General features: G+C 46.9%; 1 protein-coding gene across 1 annotated transcript in view; it reads right to left on the reverse strand.

The window, feature by feature from the left end:
• LOC142310154 (embryonic polyadenylate-binding protein-like) overlaps positions 1-20363 on the reverse strand; it is a 113000-nt gene that overhangs the window by 62840 nt on the left and 29797 nt on the right. The window contains exons 3-4 of the mRNA XM_075347640.1: positions 12522-12715; positions 10906-11021 (exon numbers count right to left, since the gene is read on the reverse strand). Coding sequence (XP_075203755.1) covers positions 10906-11021; positions 12522-12715 — 310 coding nt within the window. The remainder of the gene's footprint in view (positions 1-10905; positions 11022-12521; positions 12716-20363) is intronic.

Raw genomic sequence — 20363 nt, forward strand, 5'->3', positions numbered from 1 at the left:
GAGGGGTTTGCTTAAAGTGGAACTGGGTCAACTGTGGCCCAAGTCAGGGCAAAGGGGAGTTCAGCTGCTGTCTGGAAGTTTTTTTTCTGAAAGTCCTTCAGAGAAAAACATTTTAATCTGTAGCATCTGCCATATCAAGTTGAGCAGAGGCCAGGGCAAAGGCAACCTGAGCACCACCAGTATGTGGAACCACATGGCAGCCAAGCACCCCAATAACATGGAGGAGGAGGAGATATATTCCACAATCTGAGTCTCAATGAGGGAGGGACTGCCCAAATGTATAAGAGCAGTCCCTCCCAAACATGTTACTGGGCCACCACCTCTGGGTGCTCACCAAACTCAGGTTTCCTGACATCTGCAGGCCCTCTGAAAACTTGAATTGAGGGCTGCAGAATGACATGTTGAAAGGAGGAGGAGAGTAAAGCCCACCGCCACAATGGGCACATTGTAAACTGCTATGGAATATGTATTCCACTATCTGAGTCTCAATGAGGGAGGGACCGACCATCCAAATGTATAAGTATCAGCAGTCCCTCCAAAATATATGTTACAGGACCACTTGAGGCCCCTCAGGACAAAGATCAACATACCAACTGGCATGTTCTAGCTGGCCCTGTAAAGTGCTGGGGAATAGCTAACTAGAAATTATGCATGACAGAGGGACCTACAATATGTATAAGTCAGGGTCCTCCCAATTGTAAAAGTAAAAAAAAAGCTATAACACTACATATGAACAAACGCTTAAGGCATTTTTTTTTTCTCCAGTTTATTTAGCCTTATATACCAGTGATTATGCAGGAAAAACGGTTAACCTTCTTAGCTTGTAACATGCAATTTAGGTTAGGTTTGGTAGGTGTTCTTGTGCATCTGTAAAAGTGGCGTAATACTGTGACATCCTTATTCCGAGAAACCATATTCGAGTCAGAAATGCATGCACACATTCTCCAGGCTCTCCCCATTCAGTTTCATCACTTTCCCATCCATTTCAGCCTTTTCCTCAGGCCACCAGTCTTTGTTGTGTCGAGAAGAAAATGACTCGCATTTCCCATGGACTTGCATTGTACTCTATTCAGAGCGAATACACGAGTATTACAAAGTACTCATTAAGAGTATAATGATTCTGAATATTATGGTACTTGCTCATCTATATAGATGTGATCCCTAAAAAAAAAAAAAATGGTTTTATAAATTTTATTGGAAAAATTAGAAATTGCTGATAAACTTTGAACACTTAACTTCCTAAAATAAAAAGTAATTATGTTTGTTTTAATTTCCGTCAAATTACTGATTCTTAAAATAAAATTGGAATGGTAAACAGCATAAGGAAAAAAAATTTCATTCAAAAGGTCAGAATTAAGCTTTTTTGACTGCTGCAACACTGCAATAAAATACAATAAAAGGCAATTAAAACATCGCATCTATTTAAAAATGGCATCCGTAAAAACATCAGCTCATGGTGCAAAATAGAAGGATTTTTGTGTACTCACCGTAAAATCTTTCTCTGAGTCTTCATTGGGGGACACAGGACCGGTCCTGTGTCCCCCAATGAAAAGAAAGCAAAATAAGCCATAACGTAGCCACAGATCCCTAAAGCAATTTTTTTTATTTTTACATACTTCCAATTTTTTTTTTTACCATTTAAATTAAAAGAAAACTATCCTTATTTGGTATCTACATACTCATACTGACCTGGAGAATCATGCTGACAGGTGGTTAGTTTTACCATATATTGAACATGGTAAATAAAAAAAAAAATTTAAAAAATTAACTCAGTAGTGGAATCGCACTTTTTTGTAATTTCATCGCACCTGGATTTTTTTTCCTATTTTCCAGTACACTATTATGTAAAATTAATGAAATAATTCAAAAGTACAACTCGTCCCTCAAAAAAGCAAGCCCTCATACAGCTATGTTGACGGAAAAGGACAAAAAAAAAAAGTTATGGCTCTTGGAAGAAGGGAAGGAAAAATTAACAAAAAAAAGTAAAAATGGCAAGGTCATGAATCTCCTCCCATTTAGCTTGACCCTGTAATCCGTTAATTTGGTGTTCTGGAGGAAGGGTCCTAGAATCATCCCATGACAATTTTCCTAAGGTAAACCTTAGTTCTTTCTAGGAATCTGATAATATTGCAGTGGATGGTCAGTACAGTATTGGATCAAGTTAGCGCTTATACCAATGCCATATAGGAGAACAGCATCAAAACAGGTTGTCCAAGAAAATTTAAAAAAAAAAAATGGACTTTTGTAATTTTTTTGTACTTGACAATCACCTCATATTGCTATGGTGGGCTCAGGCTAATACAAATTAGATTGGAGGACCCAATATGGTTTTTACGGATAGTATGTCTTGAAATGGTTGTAAGATGAATACCGCTTTAAGGCACATATATCACATGGCAAATTTCCTTGCAGCTTGTTGTTCTTATGGTTTGCTTTTTCCGTTACTTTGATAGTATAAACCTTATTACATAAACAGGATATTCTTGATTCTAACTATTCATTATGATTAAGAGACTTTAGATAGATACAGATTATGATTCCATGCAAGATTGTGTGACCCCAAGCTGGATTTTATACTTGATATATTCTGTAAGAAACCCTTCACATGCATCTGGAATTGTATACTTTGTGTTATTATATCTTGAAATGTACAACCCCTGCCAAAAATTATGCACTCACCTGACTCTGCGGATGCTCATTCAGTTGTTTACTTTGGTCTAAAAAAAGCAGATCACAGACATGGCACAAAACTAAAGTCATTCCAAATGGCAACTTTCTGGCTTTAAGAAACACTAAAAAATTCATGAAAACATAATGTGCTAGCCAGTAACTGTTACTTTTCAAGACCAAACAGGGAAAAAATTATGGAATCACCCTGTAAATTTTCATTCCCAAAACTAACACCTGCATCAAATAAGATCTGCTCGTTAGTCTGCATCTAAAAAAAAGAGTGATCACACCTTGGAAAGCTGTTGCACCAAGTGGACTGACATGAATCATGGCTCCAACACGAGCGATGTCAATTGAAACAAAGGAGAGAATTATCAAACTCTTAAAAGAGGGTAAATCATCCTGTAATGTTACAAAAGATGTTGGTTGTTCAGAGTTTATGAAATCTGGACCAAATACAAACATGGGAAGGCAAACATATCGGTAGACCAAGGAAGACATCAAAGCGTCATGACAGGAAACAAAGCAATATGTTTCCAAAACAGGAAATGCACAACAAAACAAATGAGAAGCAAATGGGAGGAAACTGGAGTCAATGTCTGTGACCAAACTTTAAGAAACCACCTAAAGGAAATGGGATTTGCATACAGAAAAGCTAAATAAAAGCCATCATTAACAGTTAAGCAGACAAAAAACAAGGTTACAATGGGCTGATGAAAAGCAATCGTGGACTGTGGATGACTGGATGAAAGTCATATTCAGTGATGAATTGCGAATCTGCATTGGGCAAGGTGATGATGCTGGAACTTTTGTTTGGTGTCGTTCCAATGAGATTTATAAAGATGACTGCCTGAAGAGAACATGTACATTTCCACAGTCATTGATGATATGGGGCTGCATGTCAGATAAAGGCACTGGGGAGATGAATGTCATTACATTTTCAATAAATGCCCAAGTTTACATTGAAATTTTGGACACTTTTCTTATCTCATCAATTGAAAGGATGTTTGGGGATGATGAAATCATTTATCAAGATGATAATGCATCCTGCCATAGAGCAAAAAAAACTGTGAAAACATTCCTTGAAAGAAGACACAAATACTCCTTTACACACAGACTTTCTAGCGATCCCACCAGCGATCCCAACCTGGCCGGGATCACTACAAAGTCTCTGGTGAGTCGCTGGTGAGCTGTCACACAGGCAAACCTGGAAAACGACGCAACAGCGATACAGACCTGCAGAACGACCTAGCTAGTCATTGGGGACGTTGTAAAGCAGCTTTTTGAAAAGGAAGTCGCTAACGAAGTCGCTGTAAAGGCCCCGTTACACACAGACTTTCTAGCGATCATGCTGCACAGCAGAAACAAAGGACCAAAGAATGGTCCTGAGAGATGTGTAGTGATCAGCAACCTCACAGCAGGGGCCAGGTCACTGATTTGTTTCACACACTGCAATGTCGCTGGGGAGGTCGCTATTACGTCACAAAACCGGTGACGTTACAGCGAGTCGTTTCCGATGTTGCAGTGTGTAAAGGGGCCTTAAGGTCAATGTCATGGATTGCAAATAGTCCGGATCTCAATCCAATTGAAAATCTTTGGTGGAAGTTGAAGAAAATGGTCCATGACAAGGCTCCAACCTGCAAAGCTGATCTGGTAACAGTGATCAGAGAAAATTGGAGCCAGATTGATGAAGAGTACTGTTTGTCACTCATTAAAGGCCCCATCACACACAGAGATAAATCTTTGGAAGATCTGTGGTTGCAGTGAAATCATGGACATATTGTTCCATTTGTACACAGCCACAAACCTGGCACCGATTGTTCACAATTTCACTGCAACCACAGATCTGCCGCAGATTTATCTTTGTGTGTGACAGGGCCTTAAGTCCATGCCTCAGACTGCAAGCTGTTATAAAAGCCAGAGGTGGTGCAACAAAGAAGGGAATTTTGTTACTTACCGTAAATTCCTTTTCTTCTAGCTCCTATTGGGAGACCCAGACGATTGGGTGTATAGCACTGCCTCCGGAGGCCACACAAAGCAATTACACTAAAAAGTGTAAGGCCCCTCCCCTTCTGGCTATACACCCCCAGTGGGATCACTGGCTCACCAGTTTTAGTGCAAAAGCAAGAAGGAGGAAAGCCAATAACTGGTTTAAACAAATTCACTCCGAAGTAACGTCGGAGAACTGAAAACCATTCAACATGAACAACATGTGTACCCGAAAAACAACCAACAATCCCGAAGGACAACAGGGCGGGTGCTGGGTCTCCCAATAGGAGCTAGAAGAAAAGGAATTTACGGTAAGTAACAAAATTCCCTTCTTCTTCGGCGCTCCATTGGGAGACCCAGACGATTGGGACGTCCAAAAGCTGTCCCTGGGTGGGTAAAGAAATACCTCATGTTAGAGCTGCAAAGACAGCCCTCCCCTACGGGGAGGCAACTGCCGCCTGCAGGACTCTTCTACCTAGGCTGGCGTCCGCCGAAGCATAGGTATGCACCTGATAATGTTTGGTGAAAGTGTGCAGACTCGACCAGGTAGCTGCCTGGCACACCTGTTGAGCCGTAGCCTGGTGTCGTAATGCCCAGGACGCACCCACGGCTCTGGTAGAATGGGCCTTCAGCCCTGAAGGAACCGGAAGCCCAGCAGAACGGTAGGCTTCAAGAATTGGTTCTTTGATCCATCGAGCCAGGGTGGCCTTGGAAGCCTGCGACCCTTTGCGCTTACCAGCGACAAGGACAAAGAGTGCATCCGAACGGCGCAGGGGCGCCGTGCGAGAAATGTAGATTCTGAGTGCTCTCACCAGATCTAACAAATGTAAATCCTTCTCATAGCGATGAACTGCATGAGGACAAAAAGAAGGCAAAGAGATATCCTGATTAAGATGAAAAGAGGATACCACCTTCGGGAGAAACTCCTGAATGGGTCGCAGCACTACCTTGTCCTGGTGGAAGACCAGGAAGGGAGCCTTGGATGACAGCGCTGCTAGTTCAGACACTCTCCGAAGAGATGTGATCGCTACCAGAAAAGCCACTTTCTGTGATAGTCTAGAAAGTGAAACCTCCCTCAGAGGCTCGAAGGGCGGCTTCTGGAGGGCAACCAGTACCCTGTTCAGATCCCATGGATCTAACGGCCGCTTGTACGGGGGTACGATATGACAAACCCCCTGCAGGAACGTGCGTACCTTAGAAAGTCGTGCTAGACGCTTCTGAAAAAAGACGGATAGCGCCGAGACTTGCCCTTTAAGGGAGCCGAGCGACAAACCTTTTTCTAACCCAGATTGCAGGAAAGAAAGAAAAGTAGTCAATGCAAATGGCCAGGGAGACACTCCCTGAGCAGAGCACCAGGATAAGAATATCCTCCACGTTCTGTGGTAGATCTTAGCGGACGTGGGCTTCCTAGCCTGTCTCATGGTGGCAACGACCCCTTGGGATAATCCTGAAGACGCTAGGATCCAGGACTCAATGGCCACACAGTCAGGTTCAGGGCCGCAGAATTCCGATGGAAAAACGGCCCTTGGGACAGCAAGTCTGGTCGGTCTGGTAGTGCCCACGGTTGGCCGACCGTGAGATGCCACAGATCCGGATACCACGCCCTCCTTGGCCAGTCTGGGGCGACGAGTATGACGCGGCTGCAGTCGGATCTGATCTTGCGTAGCACCCTGGGCAAGAGTGCCAGAGGTGGAAACACATAAGGGAGCCGGAACTGCGACCAATCTTGCACTAAGGCGTCTGCCGCCAGAGCTCTGAGATCGCGAGACCGTGCCATGAAGGTTGGGACCTTGTTGTTGTGCCGGGACACCATTAAGTCGACGTCCGGCCTTCCCCAGCGGCGACAGATTTCCTGAAACACGTCCGGGTGAAGGGACCATTCCCCTGCGTCCATGCCCTGGCGACTGAGGAAGTCTGCTTCCCAGTTTTCTACGCCGGGGATGTGAACTGCGGATATGGTGGAGGCCGTGGCTTCCACCCACATCAGAATCCGCCGGACTTCCTGGAAGGCTTGCCGACTGCGTGTCCCCCCTTGGTGGTTGATGTATGCCACCGCTGTGGAGTTGTCCGACTGAATTCGGATCTGCCTTCCTTCCAGCCACTGCTGGAAGGCTAGTAGGGCAAGATACACTGCTCTGATTTCCAGAACATTGATCTGAAGGGTGGACTCCTGCTGAGTCCACGTACCCTGAGCCCTGTGGTGGAGAAAAACTGCTCCCCACCCTGACAGACTCGCGTCTGTCGTGACCACCGCCCAGGATGGTGGTAGGAAGGATCTTCCCTGTGATAATGAGGTGGGAAGAAGCCACCACTGCAGAGAGTCCTTGGCCGTCTGGGAAAGGGAGACTTTCCTGTCCAGGGATGTTGACTTCCCGTCCCATTGGCGGAGAATGTCCCATTGAAGTGGGCGCAGATGAAACTGCGCAAACGGAACCGCCTCCATTGCCGCCACCATCTTCCCCAGGAAGTGCATGAGGCGTCTTAAGGAGTGCGACTGATTTTGACGCCATGACCTTGGTGAACACCCGTGGGGCTGTCGCCAGACCAAATGGCAGAGCTACGAACTGAAGATGGTCGTCTCCTATCACGAAGCGTAGAAAGCGTTGGTGCTCTGTAGCAATCGGCACGTGGAGATAAGCATCTTTGATGTCTATTGATGCTAGGAAATCTCCTTGAGACATTGAGGCAATGACTGAGCGGAGGGATTCCATCCGGAACCGCCTGGCGTTCACATGCTTGTTGAGCAGTTTTAGGTCCGGAACAGGACGGAATGAGCCGTCCTTTTTTGGCACCACAAAGAGATTGGAGTAAAAACCTTGTCCTTGTTCCCGAAGAGGAACAGGGACCACCACTCCTTCTGCTCTTAGAGAATGCACCGCCTGCAGAAGGGCATCTGCTCGGTCGGGATGTGGGGAAGTTCTGAAGAACCGAGGCGGAGGACGAGAACTGAACTCTATCCTGTACCCGTGAGACAAAATGTCTGTTACCCACCGGTCTTTGACCTGTGGCAGCCAAATGTCGCAAAAGCGGGAGAGCCTGCCACCGACCGAGGATGCGGAGGGAGGCGGCCGAAAGTCATGAGGCAGCCGCTTTGGAAGCGGTACCTCCGGCTGCTTTCTTGGGGCGTGAGTGAGCCCGCCAGGAATCAGAGCTCCTTTGCTCTTTCTGAGTCCCTTTGGACGAGGCAAACTGGGGCTTGCCCGAGCCTCGAAAGGACCGAAACTTTGACTGCCACTTCCTCTGTTGAGGTTTGCTTGATCTGGGCTGGGGTAAGGAAGAGTCCTTACCTTTGGGCTGTTTAATGATTTCCGCCAATTGCTCACCAAACAGTCTGTCTCCAGATAGTGGCAAGCTGGTTAAACATTTTTTAGAAGCAGAATCTGCTTTCCATTCCTTTAACCACAAGGCTCTGCGCAAAACTACAGAGTTGGCGGAAACCATTGCGGTACGGCTCGTAGAGTCCAGTACCGCATTAATAGCGTAGGTCGCAAACGCAGACATTTGCGTAGTTAAGGACGCCACTTGCGGCACTGCTGGACGTATGAAAGAGTCCACCTGTGCCAAACCGGCTGAAATAGCTTGGAGCGCCCACACGGCCGCGAATGCTGGAGCAAACGACGCGCCAATAGCTTCATAGACAGATTTCAACCAAAGGTCCATCTGTCTGTCATTGGCATCTTTAAGTGAAGCCCCGTCCTCCACTGCAACTATGGATCTAGCTGCAAGCCTGGATATTGGAGGGTCCACTTTTGGACACTGGGTCCAGCGTTTGACCACGTCAGGGGGAAAGGGATAACGTGTATCCTTAAGACGTTTGGAAAAACGCTTGTCCGGATAAGCATGGTGTTTCTGGATTGATGCTCTGAAGTCAGAGTGGTCCAGAAAGGTGCTCAATTTACGCTTGGGATACAGGAAATGGAATTTCTCCTGCTGGGCAGCTGCCTCCTCTGCTGAAGGGGCTGGGGGAGAAATATCCAACAGCCTATTGATGGCCGCTATAAGGTCATTTACCATGGCGTCACCATCTGGCGTATCCAAATTGAGTGCGGTGTCAGGGCTAGACTCCTGATCACCCACCTCTGTCTCATCATATAGAGACCCTTCTCGCTGAGACCCTGACCCGCGTGATGACGTGGAGGGTCTCTCCCAGCGAGCTCGCTTAGGGGGCCTGGGACTGTCATCAGAGTCAGAGCCCTCAGCCTGTGATGCCTGGGACCCCCTTGAAGTACGGATTAGTTCCAACTGAGGGGGACCTGGGAACATAGCCACAGCAGTGTCCATGGTCTGAGCAACTGGCCTGGACTGCAAGGTCTCCAGGATTTTTGTCATAGTCACAGACATTTTATCAGCAAAGACTGCAAATTCTGTCCCCGTCACCGGGGCAGGGTTCACAGGCGACTCTGCCTGGGCTACCACCACCCTAGGCTCTGGCTGACGAAGTGCCACTGGAACTGAACATTGCACACAATGAGAGTCGTTGGAGCCTGCTGGTAGATTAGCCCCACATGCTGCACAAGCAGTGTATACAGCCCGTGCCTTGGCACCCTTGCGTTTTGTGGATGACATGTTGTTGTCTTCCCAGAGCAATATAGGGTATACAGCCAAGAAGCGACCGTACAGTGCAGTATATATCTAAAGATATCTGGTACAGGAAAAAGTACACCAATACACACTGTGGCACAAGAGGGGCCAGCACTAAAGTGCTGCTTACCGCCCGCTAAACGCGGGTGTGTGGTCCAGAAATCCCTAGTCTTGGGTCTCCCAGAGCCTGTGTCCGTCCTCCAGCCAGAACTGCATGCAGGAATGGCTGCCGGCGTCCTGTGGAGGGGGGGGCGGGCCTTGGGCGTGCCAGACTAAAAGCGGGAAACCTGTGTCCCACTGTGCCAAGTGAGAGGGCTGGAGCATGTAAATAAGGCTCCAGCCCTCGGCGCTGAGTAAACGTACAGCGTCTCTCCCCTTCCCTGATTGACAGGGAGGGGGCGGGAACGAAGCGGAGCTAGGCCGCAAAAGCCGGGGACTAAATTTATAAGCGCCGCCGCCGTAAAAGCGCGGTCGGCGCTAAGTCCCCGGCGCACTACAAGTCCCAGCCGCGCCGCCGCTCCGAGAGTGGCCGGCGCGGTAGTTCCCATTACATGAAGTCACACAGCTAAGCTGCTGTGACTCAAACCCCAGCGTTACTGTCCCCGGCGCACTAACACACCCAGCAAGTCTGGTGTGTGCGTGCCCGCCTGAACGGGGACACAGAGTACCTGAAAGTTGCAGGGCCTTGTCCCTGAATGGTACACAGCTCCTTATCCATCAGGTTCAACTGGGTCTGTGGATGGAGCCCGGCCTCAGGGCTTGGGGGCCGGTAAGATCCCACTTCCACAGAGCCCCTCAGGGGGATGGGGAAGGAAAGCAACATGTGGGCTCCAGCCTCCGTACCCGCAATGGGTACCTCAACCTTACGAACCACAAGTGGGGTAAGAAGGGAGCATGCTGGGGGCCGTATATGGGCCCTCTTTTCTTCCATCCGACATAGTCAGCAGCTACTGCTGACTAAACAGTGGAGCTATGCGTGGATGTCTGACCTCCTTCGCACAAAGCAGAAAACTGGTGAGCCAGTGATCCCACTGGGGGTGTATAGCCAGAAGGGGAGGGGCCTTACACTTTTTAGTGTAATTGCTTTGTGTGGCCTCCGGAGGCAGTGCTATACACCCAATCGTCTGGGTCTCCCAATGGAGCGCCGAAGAAATACTAGTGATGTATTGGAGTGTTCATTTGTTTTTCATGAGTCCATAATTTTTTCCTCATAATTGAGTGATTCCATAATTTTTCCCCCTGTTTTGTCTTTAAAAGTAACCGTTACTGGCTAGCAGATTATGTTTTCATTTTTTTTTTAGTGTTTCTTAAAGCCAGAAAGTTGCCATTTGAAATTACTTTAGTTTTGTGCCACGTCTGTGATCTGCTTTCTTTTAAACGAAAGTAAACAAATGAATGAACATCCTCAGAGCCAGGCGAGTCTGTAATTTTTACCAGGGGTTGTATGTAACTTGTTCGGTGACTGAAAATGAAAGGAAAAAAAAAAATATTGGATAGCCTTTCAACAAAACATTCCTCATGGATACAATGTGTTTACTAGCACCTCGAAAAGCATTAGGAGCCTCCGTCCTTCACAGATATGTGATGTAAACTCTTCAGAATCAGAGGAGGACGCATGTATATAGTTTGAGTAAAGATATATCAGTATCTATTGAAAGCACTCACACTTTCCTGTCATTCAGCAGCATGCCATTCATGGTCTTTATTGCCAGATTGGCACCTTCCTGGGTTTCAAAGTGAACAAAACCATATCCTCTTGATCCGTTTTCATCACAAACCACCTAGAAGATGGGATTGTATTTTCAACAAAGTAATTAATTCAGGCTTATGGCAAGTATCTTGTTATGAAGAATACCATTCATTTCCTTAGTGGATTCTCCACTGTACAATCTTTTATACATGTACTTGCAACATCTGGTGATGGCTGCTACACGGTGTAAAATTGATCGGAACTGACACAGATGAAAAGCACATTGGGTTACGGCTTTCATTTTTTCATCTGATTGCCACTTTCGATTTTACTGGGTCTAAAGAATCTCCTCGCCAGGCCTTGTTACTACTTAGCATAAACATCAAGTTGTATGGCACCATATAACTGCTCATAGAACTGTATGGGATGTACGGCACTGGACTGTGGGACTCCATGTATAAAGCTTCTTTTATCTGTTGTGTGTCATATGAATATGCCAGAAAAAAAACAAAAGGTATCTCCCTCCATCTCATGACACCGTACACACAGCTATTCATCTCCAAATGTGTTGGTCTTAAAAGAGGATTAATCCCTCCAAGGGGCGTTTTGAAGTATAACTAAGGGCCGCACTTGGTTACCTCCAGAAGTCCCATTATGAATGAATGGTTCATGAGTGCATGACCAACCACCGCTCCATCTACACTGGACTCTTCAGAGACCCAAATTCTCAGGATCAGTGGGGGCTTTAACAGTCAGCCCCCAGCAATCGTAAAGCTAGGAATTACCATATTTTTCGTTTTATAAAATGTACTGGATTATGAGACGCACCCCAAATTTAAAGGAAAAAAGAAGAAAAAAAATAGGGTCTGTCATACTCAGATAGTGTCTTACTGGGGGGGGGGGGAGGAAGCAGCAGTGGTGGAGCGGGGTCACGGAGGCAAGGGAGGTGCTGCAGTAGGGCAATGTTGCAGGAGCTGTGATAGGGGGCTGTGTGGAGCAAGGTGGTGCGGCGGGTGTCCAGGATGCTCTGCCGGCAGTGCGGGCTTCAAAGAAATGGCCTTCGGAGTCGGCGCGTGCTCAGGTTGAGCTCTCTGCTCAATGACAAGCAGAGATCTCACTTGCGCATGTGCCACCTCCGGGCACCAGTTTCCTTAAGTCCGCTGCTCGAAGATCAATGGGCCGGAGGCGTCACGTGCACAGATGAGATCTTGAGCCAAGAGCTCCATCTGCGCATGCGCAGACTCCAGGCGCCATTATTTGAAGCACGCACCAAGAGCATCTGGGACACCCGCCGTACCACCATGCTCCACAAAGCCGGCACAGCGCCCGCAGCTGCAGCATAGCCACCACAGCGACCATTCTCCACCTCCCAGTAAGCTACATTCGTATTATAAGACAACCCTCATTTTCCTTCCAAATTTTTTGGAGGAAAAGTGCATCTTATAATTTGAAAAATATAGTAACTTCCAAACGTGAGAATACCTCTTTAATATGTCAAAGCCAAGACTATGCTGCTGTACAGATTCCTGCACATCGCAGTTTAGAGAAGACGGACAAAATAAAAGTTAGCAAATGAAACATACAGGCTTACCTTACAAGATAAAATGTTACCAAATGTGGAGAAGGTGTCGTACATACATTTATTGTCAATAGAGTCATCGAGATTCTTGATAAATACATTGCCAATACCAGATTTCCGAAGCCCTGGGTCTCTCTGAGACCACATAATACGAATAGGCCTGCCTTTGATCACCTCAAAATTCATTGTGTCCAAAGCTCGCTCAGCTAGAAAGAAAAAAAAAAAAAAGTTCAAATGACAAAGATTGCGCCGCGACATCGTTCCAGAGACCACCGTCAATGAGATAGATGAACTTTCGTGAAAAGAATCCCTGCTTCTCGGTTCCGTATAAATCTGGTTGTTTTCCTGAGTTATAGGGGGGGTTCTATCTCAGGGACTTTTCATTTTACAGTTTTGCCAATTGAGGTTGTGGCGTTCTACATTTGCCTGATTTTCACTGATGTCGATTAACTTTTTCTTTTAGGCTGTATGCTCTGCTGGTGTGTGGAGACTCTTATGCAGTATGAGCCCGGGGAGTCCACCTTGAGGTCCCCCTGGCCCATAAACTTGGGAACCAAGATTCGAATCTTGACAAGATGTCTTTCTCCTGATTCTCCCTTTCTCTATGCTTTCTCGCTCAATTCTGCTTCTGGGCCATGGCTAGTGGGCTTTCAGTTCTGTACTGAACACCTTAATCCGGGGCAGCAAGGGGGGCCCCTCTCCCCCTGGTAGAAAGCCTAGCCCCCCACAGGGGTCCAACGTCTTTAGGACGTTTAACTTCTTTATCCCAGCTAGTGGACTGAGCCCATTAGTCCACATCTTTTTAGTGTTCTACTCTCTCTCTACCTCCTCGATCATCCTCTCATTTAACCTCTAATCCTTCCTTCTTTCCCTTTGTTTGTTCCCTGCTCTCTCCTCCTCCTTTGAATCCAATCTCCCTCCCTTTCCTCTCTCATCCCTCTTTTCTCTCTCCCACCCTTCCTTGCCTCCCCCGTCCCTAGACTAAATACCTCATATCGTGGAGCAATGGCGCAGATTAATGTTGCCTCTTACAACACCAGGGGTCTCAACTCGCCTCGGAAGAGATCGCAAATTTTATTTGAAATGCACAAAAAACGGATCCACATACTTATGTTGCAGGAGACTCACTTCAAGGAAGGCCATCTCCCTGCACTGAAGGACAGGAACTACACCTCCTGGTTCCACAGCCCCAACCCGGCTTCCAGGTCTGGGGGGGTCTCTATTACCCTTCACAGGTCTTTGACCCACACGATTGTGGATTCCTTGGCCGACCCCGGAGGTAGGTTTCTTTTTCTGAAATTATGCATTGGCTCCACCGTATATACAATTGCCAACTGGTATCTCCCCAACAGGGATCCCCCTCGGGCCTGCGCCTCTATTCTGTCCCGTCTGGCTGAATTTTCTGAGGGCGTGTTAGTAGCTGGTGGAGACTTTAACCTCACACTGGACCCAGACATAGACACCTCGTCAGGGCGTCATTTTATACCACGCAGAAAACTTAAGGCCCTTAAACGTGACATTCAAAATATGCAGTTGGTGGATGTATGGCGTGCCCTATACCCCACCACAAAAGATTACTTCTACTACTCCCCAGCCCATTCATCATATAGCCGCCTCGACATGATCCTCCTGAGCCAACATGTCCTGACGTGGCAGGTTGGAGCGTCTATTGGGAACCTTTCTCTCTCCGATTACGCCCCGGTCTTTGCTCACTTCACTCCTCCAAATAGCTCACAGCGCCCATGGACTTGGCGCCTCAATGAAAATTTGCTTAATGATCAATTGTGCTGTAGTGAAATACGGAGCCACATATCTGAATTCTTGGAAAATCATGCCAGCGACCAGACTCCTCTTCCGACACAATGGGAGGCGCTAAAGTCTGTAGTTCGAGGTTTATTAATTAAACATGGCTCTAGATTGAAGAAGGAGAGGTCTTCCCTTATCACAAAGCTCCTACAGCAAATTGCCTCTTTGGAAGCCGCACACAAGCAATCCCTTTCCGCCACGGTTTATGCGGACCTCACAAAGGCTAGGGAGGGGCTGAGGGACCTTCTCGATCAAAGGTACAGGAGATAAAGGGCCAAGTTAAGTCGATATTTATATGAGCATTCAGACAAGTGTGGGAGAGCCTTGGCTCGTTTTCTGCACCCCAGAAATGCTATTGGCCATGTTCCAAAAATCCAGACGGGGGGGGCCCCGACCCAAGATCCCATCCAAATTGCAAACCTGTTCCGTTCGTTCTATGATGACCTCTATAATTTGAAGGGGCAGTTTAGAGATATGCCGCCACAATCTTTCCAGCGTAAAGTTAACGAATATGTGCAGCAAACTGCACTTCCTCGGATCTCTGAAAGGGATGCGGTAGCCTTGGAAGAGGACTTTTCCACAGGAGAGATCCTCGCCATAATTAAAGCCTTCCCGAATGGTAAGAGTCCGGGTCCAGACGGATTTACCTCCAAATTTTATAAGATATTTGGTGACCAAATTGTCCCTTTCCTCACGAGGGTTTTTGGCTCTGTATCTGGAGACTCCCCCTTTGTCGCCCAGTCCCTAGAAGCACATATTAGTGTGCTTAGTGGGGAATTAGTGGGGAAGGATCATTCATCTGTCTCTAACTACAGACCTATCTCCCTCATCAATGCTGACGTCAAATTTTTTGCCAAGGCTCTCGCCAATAGACTGGCTCCACTTCTTCCCGGTATTATTCACACTGATCAGGTTGGCTTTGTATTGGGTCGTGAGGCCAGGGACAATACCAACAAAACCCTTATTCTTATGGCGCGGGCTAAGGCCAGAGGTCTCCCTACGTGCCTTCTCTCCATTGATGCAGAGAAGGCCTTTGATAGAGTCAGCTGGGAGTTTGTGATGTCCTCTCTGCGGCAGGTAGGACTGGGAGACAAATTCATTGAAAGGGTCTCTTCCCTTTATAGGAATCCCTCTGCCAGGGTCAAAGTCAATGGGTTTCTCTCATCACCAATTGCAATACATAATGGTACACGTCAGGGGTGCCCCCTTTCCCCCCTACTTTATGTCCTGGTTATGGAACACCTTGCCGTGGCCATCAGAAACAATTCCAGTATCCACGGGATAGGGGTGGGGGGTGGGGAATGCAAGGCAGCTCTTTACGCAGATGATCTACTTCTGTTCATTTCACAGCCTCGCCTTTCCTTCCCCTCACTTATTCAAGAGTTTGAAAAATTCAGTCACCTCAGCAACTTTAAGGTCAATTACTCCAAATCCAAGGCATTAAACATATCTCTCCCTGATGCTGAGGTGGATCATATCAAGAAAAATTTCCCCTTCAAGTGGCAGGACTCCGCCATTACTTACTTGGGGATAAAAGTCCCCATGGATCTCTCAAAACTATATCAGCTTAACTACCTTCCCCTTCTCAACAGAACAAGAAAGGATCTTACCTCATACAATAGTAAAAGACTATCCTGGTTTGGACTAATAAATGTTATCAAAATGGACATTTTGCCTCGCTTTTTGTACTTGTTCCAGACGGTCCCCTTGGTTCCTCCTGCGGCCTTTTTCTCCAGCCTGCAGTCAGTTATCACGCGCTTCGTGTGGGGAGGTAAGCGCCCGAGGATAGGCTTCACTACCCTTTGCAGACTTAAAAGCCAGGGGGGGGGCTGGATTGCCCAACCTTAAACTCTATCATAAAGCGGCTCTACTGATGCGATTACTAGATTGGCAATATCATGGGGCCACAAAGCAGTGGGTAAGCCTAGAAGAAATGGACCACGAGATCCCCTTGCGTTACCTCCCTTGGATTAGCTCGGGCTCCAGGGGCCAGCCTCTCTCTGAGGCTGATCTCTTGAGGGTGACATTGAGGACGTGGGATTTAGAAACCAAAAGGGGTCGTCTGTCCAGGGGGCGCGGTCCCCTCTCCCCTATCTTTTCAAACCCAGATTTTGCCCCGGCAGTTGGGGCCGATGTTTTCCTGTGCCGGAGGAGGAGCGGGGACGAGCGCTTCTTTCACATACTCCAGGGATCCCCATTGCCCACATACGACTTGCTCTCTGCCTCTGCCTTGGGAGGGGCCATACCCTGGTTTGAATACTTCCAGATCAGGTCTTTCTTGACTGGATCAGGCCGGGAGGCACTTTATGCTGCCCCCCCCCTCCTCGTTTGAAAAGCTATTTCTTTTAGAAGAGGCTCCGGGACATACTCTGTCCCTTATCTATAACCTTTTGATCCAGAAGGGAGATGTGGATGAGCTCAAATTTGTGAGGGGATGGAGTAGAGACTTGGGCGTGACTATCCGGGTTGAGGAATCTCCAGACTGCTTTTCTTTTCACTCACAAATTTTCTAGAGCTTGTTCGGTCCAGGAAAAGGGTTATAAAATTCTCACCCACTGGTACCGCTGCCCTCATGCCCTACACGCAATCTTCCCTTCAGTGTCAGACAGATGTTGGCGGTGTAATCACGAGAGGGGGGATATGTTGCATATATGGTGGAGCTGTAGCCTCATTAAGCCTTTTTGGAGTGGGGTCTTCTCGGCATACAATAGCATTAGTGGGGAGGCCCTCTCTGGTTCTCCACAAATCGCTCTCTTATCTATCCTACCGGGGTCTGTGAAATCTCAGAAAATGGGACTGTTGCGGTTTTGCCTAGCGGCTGCCCGAGCCGTGATCCCCAGACACTGGAGGTCAACCCGTGCCCCCGCCTTGGATGAGTGGCTTGAGGCGATGGCCTCCCTTTACAGAATGGAGAGTCTCACTGCTGAAATTCAGGACGCTACTGAAAAAGTTATTAAGATCTGGAGTCCCTGGGTCATGTTTTTGGTTTCTCCGGACTTCAGGTCCCTCTTTGGGGCGAGTTGAGACTCTACCTAGATTTTCCCTGCTAGTTATTCCCGGCCCTTTCTTGCCCTTCCCCATGATCCTTTTCCCCATCATTCACTTTGTCTACTTCCCTCTTTCTTTCTCTCTTTATTTCTTTTCTTTTCGACTGACCATTATGTGCCTCTATGGTATGAATGGTAAATCTTTGCTGTTTATGGTATAGTTTATGGATTTTATACTTTTATGACAGAATGATATAAATGTTCAAGACAGAATGATATAAATGTTCTTAAATGTTCTTTATTGTAACAAACTGTATATGGCTGCAACCATGCAAAGCCTTTCATGTTTCATTGCATTCTTGTTTTTTTTTGTTTTGTCTCTATTTGGGGGTTTTCCTTGGTCTGCAGCCCTGCTTATTGTAACCAACCTTAATTTTTCAATAAAAAAGATTAAAAAAAAAATGACAGATTGGCATTGTATAAAAATATTTTAAGGAAACACACCAAAAGGTTTTGTCATCAAGAATTTGGGGATTTTCAAAAGACCAAGTGCCTAGATAATAAAAATAATAATTTTTTTATTTATATTGACCAACATATTCCACAGCACTTTACAATTCAGAGGGGACATAAACAGACAATATAAGGAATTACAGAATAAACTTCAGATACCAGGAGGAGAGAGGGCCCTGCTCACAAGCTTACAGTCTATGAGGAAATAGGGGAGACACAAAAGGTGAATGGAAGAAAGTGCTTTTACTGTATGGTCCGGACAGCAATATAATTATGGGATTCACATAACGCTGCATGAACCGGTCACCAGCCAGTATATGTTAAAGTATAGGTACAGAGGGCTCTTAATTACATGGAGGGTGTAAACAAATGATAATATAGGACTAAATTTGGAAGAAGATTTTGTAAGGGAAAAAACAGGAATAGTTCGATAAGTGAGGTGATAGGCCAGTCTAAAGAAGTTCCCTCCCTCCCTCCCTCCAACCCACTCCCCGGATTCCACTCCCCATTGACATATATCGTGCCGGATCAACCCGCCGCGGATCCGCCAGACCCAGATTATTGCCAGTCTGCTCAACTCTAGTCATAAGCAGAACGGAGGGCATGGGTAGGGTGATAGATGAGGGAAGAGATGTAGGACAGTGCAGAACGTGAAGGGGCTGTGCATAACAATAAGTTTATAATGCACTCTGTAGTGGATGGACAACCAGTGCAAAGACTGGCACAGGGTAGAAGCATCTGTGTAGTGCGTGGAGGCTGGCTGCTGCATCCAGGATGAATTGGAGAGGGGAGAGTTTAGTAACAGGAAAATGGATTAGTAGAAAGTTTCAATAATTTAGACGAGAACGAATAAGAGCGACAGTAAGAGTTTTTGCAGCCTCAACAATAAGAAAAGGTTAAATTATCTAGATGTTTTTGAGGTGTAGGTGACCTGAGCGAGTGAGTGATCGGATGTAGAGACTGAAGGAGAGATAAGAGTCAAATATAACCCCAAGACAGCAATCGTGCTGCTGGGGAGTAATGGCAGAACCACACACGGAAATGGTAATATTGGGTTTGTTAAGGTTAGTAGAAGGAGGAAACATGAGTTCAGTTTTTGACAGATTCAGTTTTAGACACAGGGAGGACATGATGTTATAGACTGCAAACAATCACTGGTATTTTGTAGTAATGCAGGGGGTGATGGCAGAGGCAGAAGTGTATAATTATGTGTCGTCAGCATAGAAATGGTACTTAAAACTGAATATACCGATTGTTTGTCCAATAGGGGCAGTGTATACAGAGAAGAAGAGGGGGCCTAGGATTGAACCCTGAGGAACCCTGACAGAGGGGATGAGAAAAGAAACCGTGAAGGAGTGGTCAGAGAGGTACGAGGAGAACCAGACGTGTGTGGTTTCCTTGAGCCTGATAGAGCGGTGCATAGTGAGGAGGAGCTGGTGATCCACAATGTTGAATGTAGCAGAGAGATCCAGGACAATCAGCAGAGCATAGTGACCATTAGATTGAGCGGTTAGCAGATCAGAGACTTTAGTATGAGCAGTTTCCCTAGAGTGTTAAACCCCCGTCACATTTAGCAACTTACCAGCGATCCCGAAACCGATGCGACCTGGAAAGGATCGCTGGTAAGTCGCTGGGAGGTCGCTGGTAAGATGTCACACAGTCAGACCTTACCAACGGCTCAGTAACAATACAGGTCGCAGTAGCGACCTATATAACAATTTCGTCTGTCATTGGGACCCTGTCACACAGCGTCAAACATAGCGATGCGTCTTGCCCAGCAAGACATCGCCTTTGAAGAAAATGGTCCAGGACATTCAGCAACGACCGACGACCTCACAGCAGGGTCCAGGTCATTGCTGGATGTCACACATACCGAGATCGCTGGTGAGATTGCTGTTGCGACACGAAAACCGTGACTCAGCAGCGATGTCGCTTAGTGAGATGTGGCCTTTAGGAGTGAAAACCAATTTGTAAAGGATCACAAAAGAGAATTATCAGGGCGATAGCAGATTAGACGACTGGACCAAAAAGTTTAGAAATGAAGGGGAGATTAAAGACAGGTATGTAGTTAGAAGCGCAGTGTTGGCCATTTTCTAGTAATGGGTGTATGCTGGTGTGTTTGAGGGAGGAGGGAAAGATACCAGATGAGAGAGAGTAAATAATTTAGTTAGGTGAGTGGTGACAGCCTGGGAAAGGGACTGAAGGAGAGGTCAGGGAATAGGGTCACAGCTGCAGGTAGTAGGGCGAGCCTGGAAACTTCTTCTGTGACTGGTTCAAAAACAGAAAATGACCTAGATGAAGTAGAGGAGGTAAGGCTGCTTTAAACACATCCGGTTTGAGCCGTGCGACTCAATCCGGCTGTGAAACCTATGCAACGGATGCGGTGAAAACACCGCATCCTTTGCATAAGTTTTTTCCATGCGGCCCGTCCGGTTTTTGCCGCTTGCGGCATGCTACTGAGCATGCGTAGTGGACAAAACCGCATGCGGCGGCCGGATGCGGTTTTTGCCGCATCGCGCTGCATCCGGCGTCCATAGGCATGCATTGA

This window comes from Anomaloglossus baeobatrachus, chromosome 5 (assembly GCF_048569485.1).
Source record: "Anomaloglossus baeobatrachus isolate aAnoBae1 chromosome 5, aAnoBae1.hap1, whole genome shotgun sequence".
NCBI lineage: Eukaryota > Metazoa > Chordata > Amphibia > Anura > Aromobatidae > Anomaloglossus > Anomaloglossus baeobatrachus.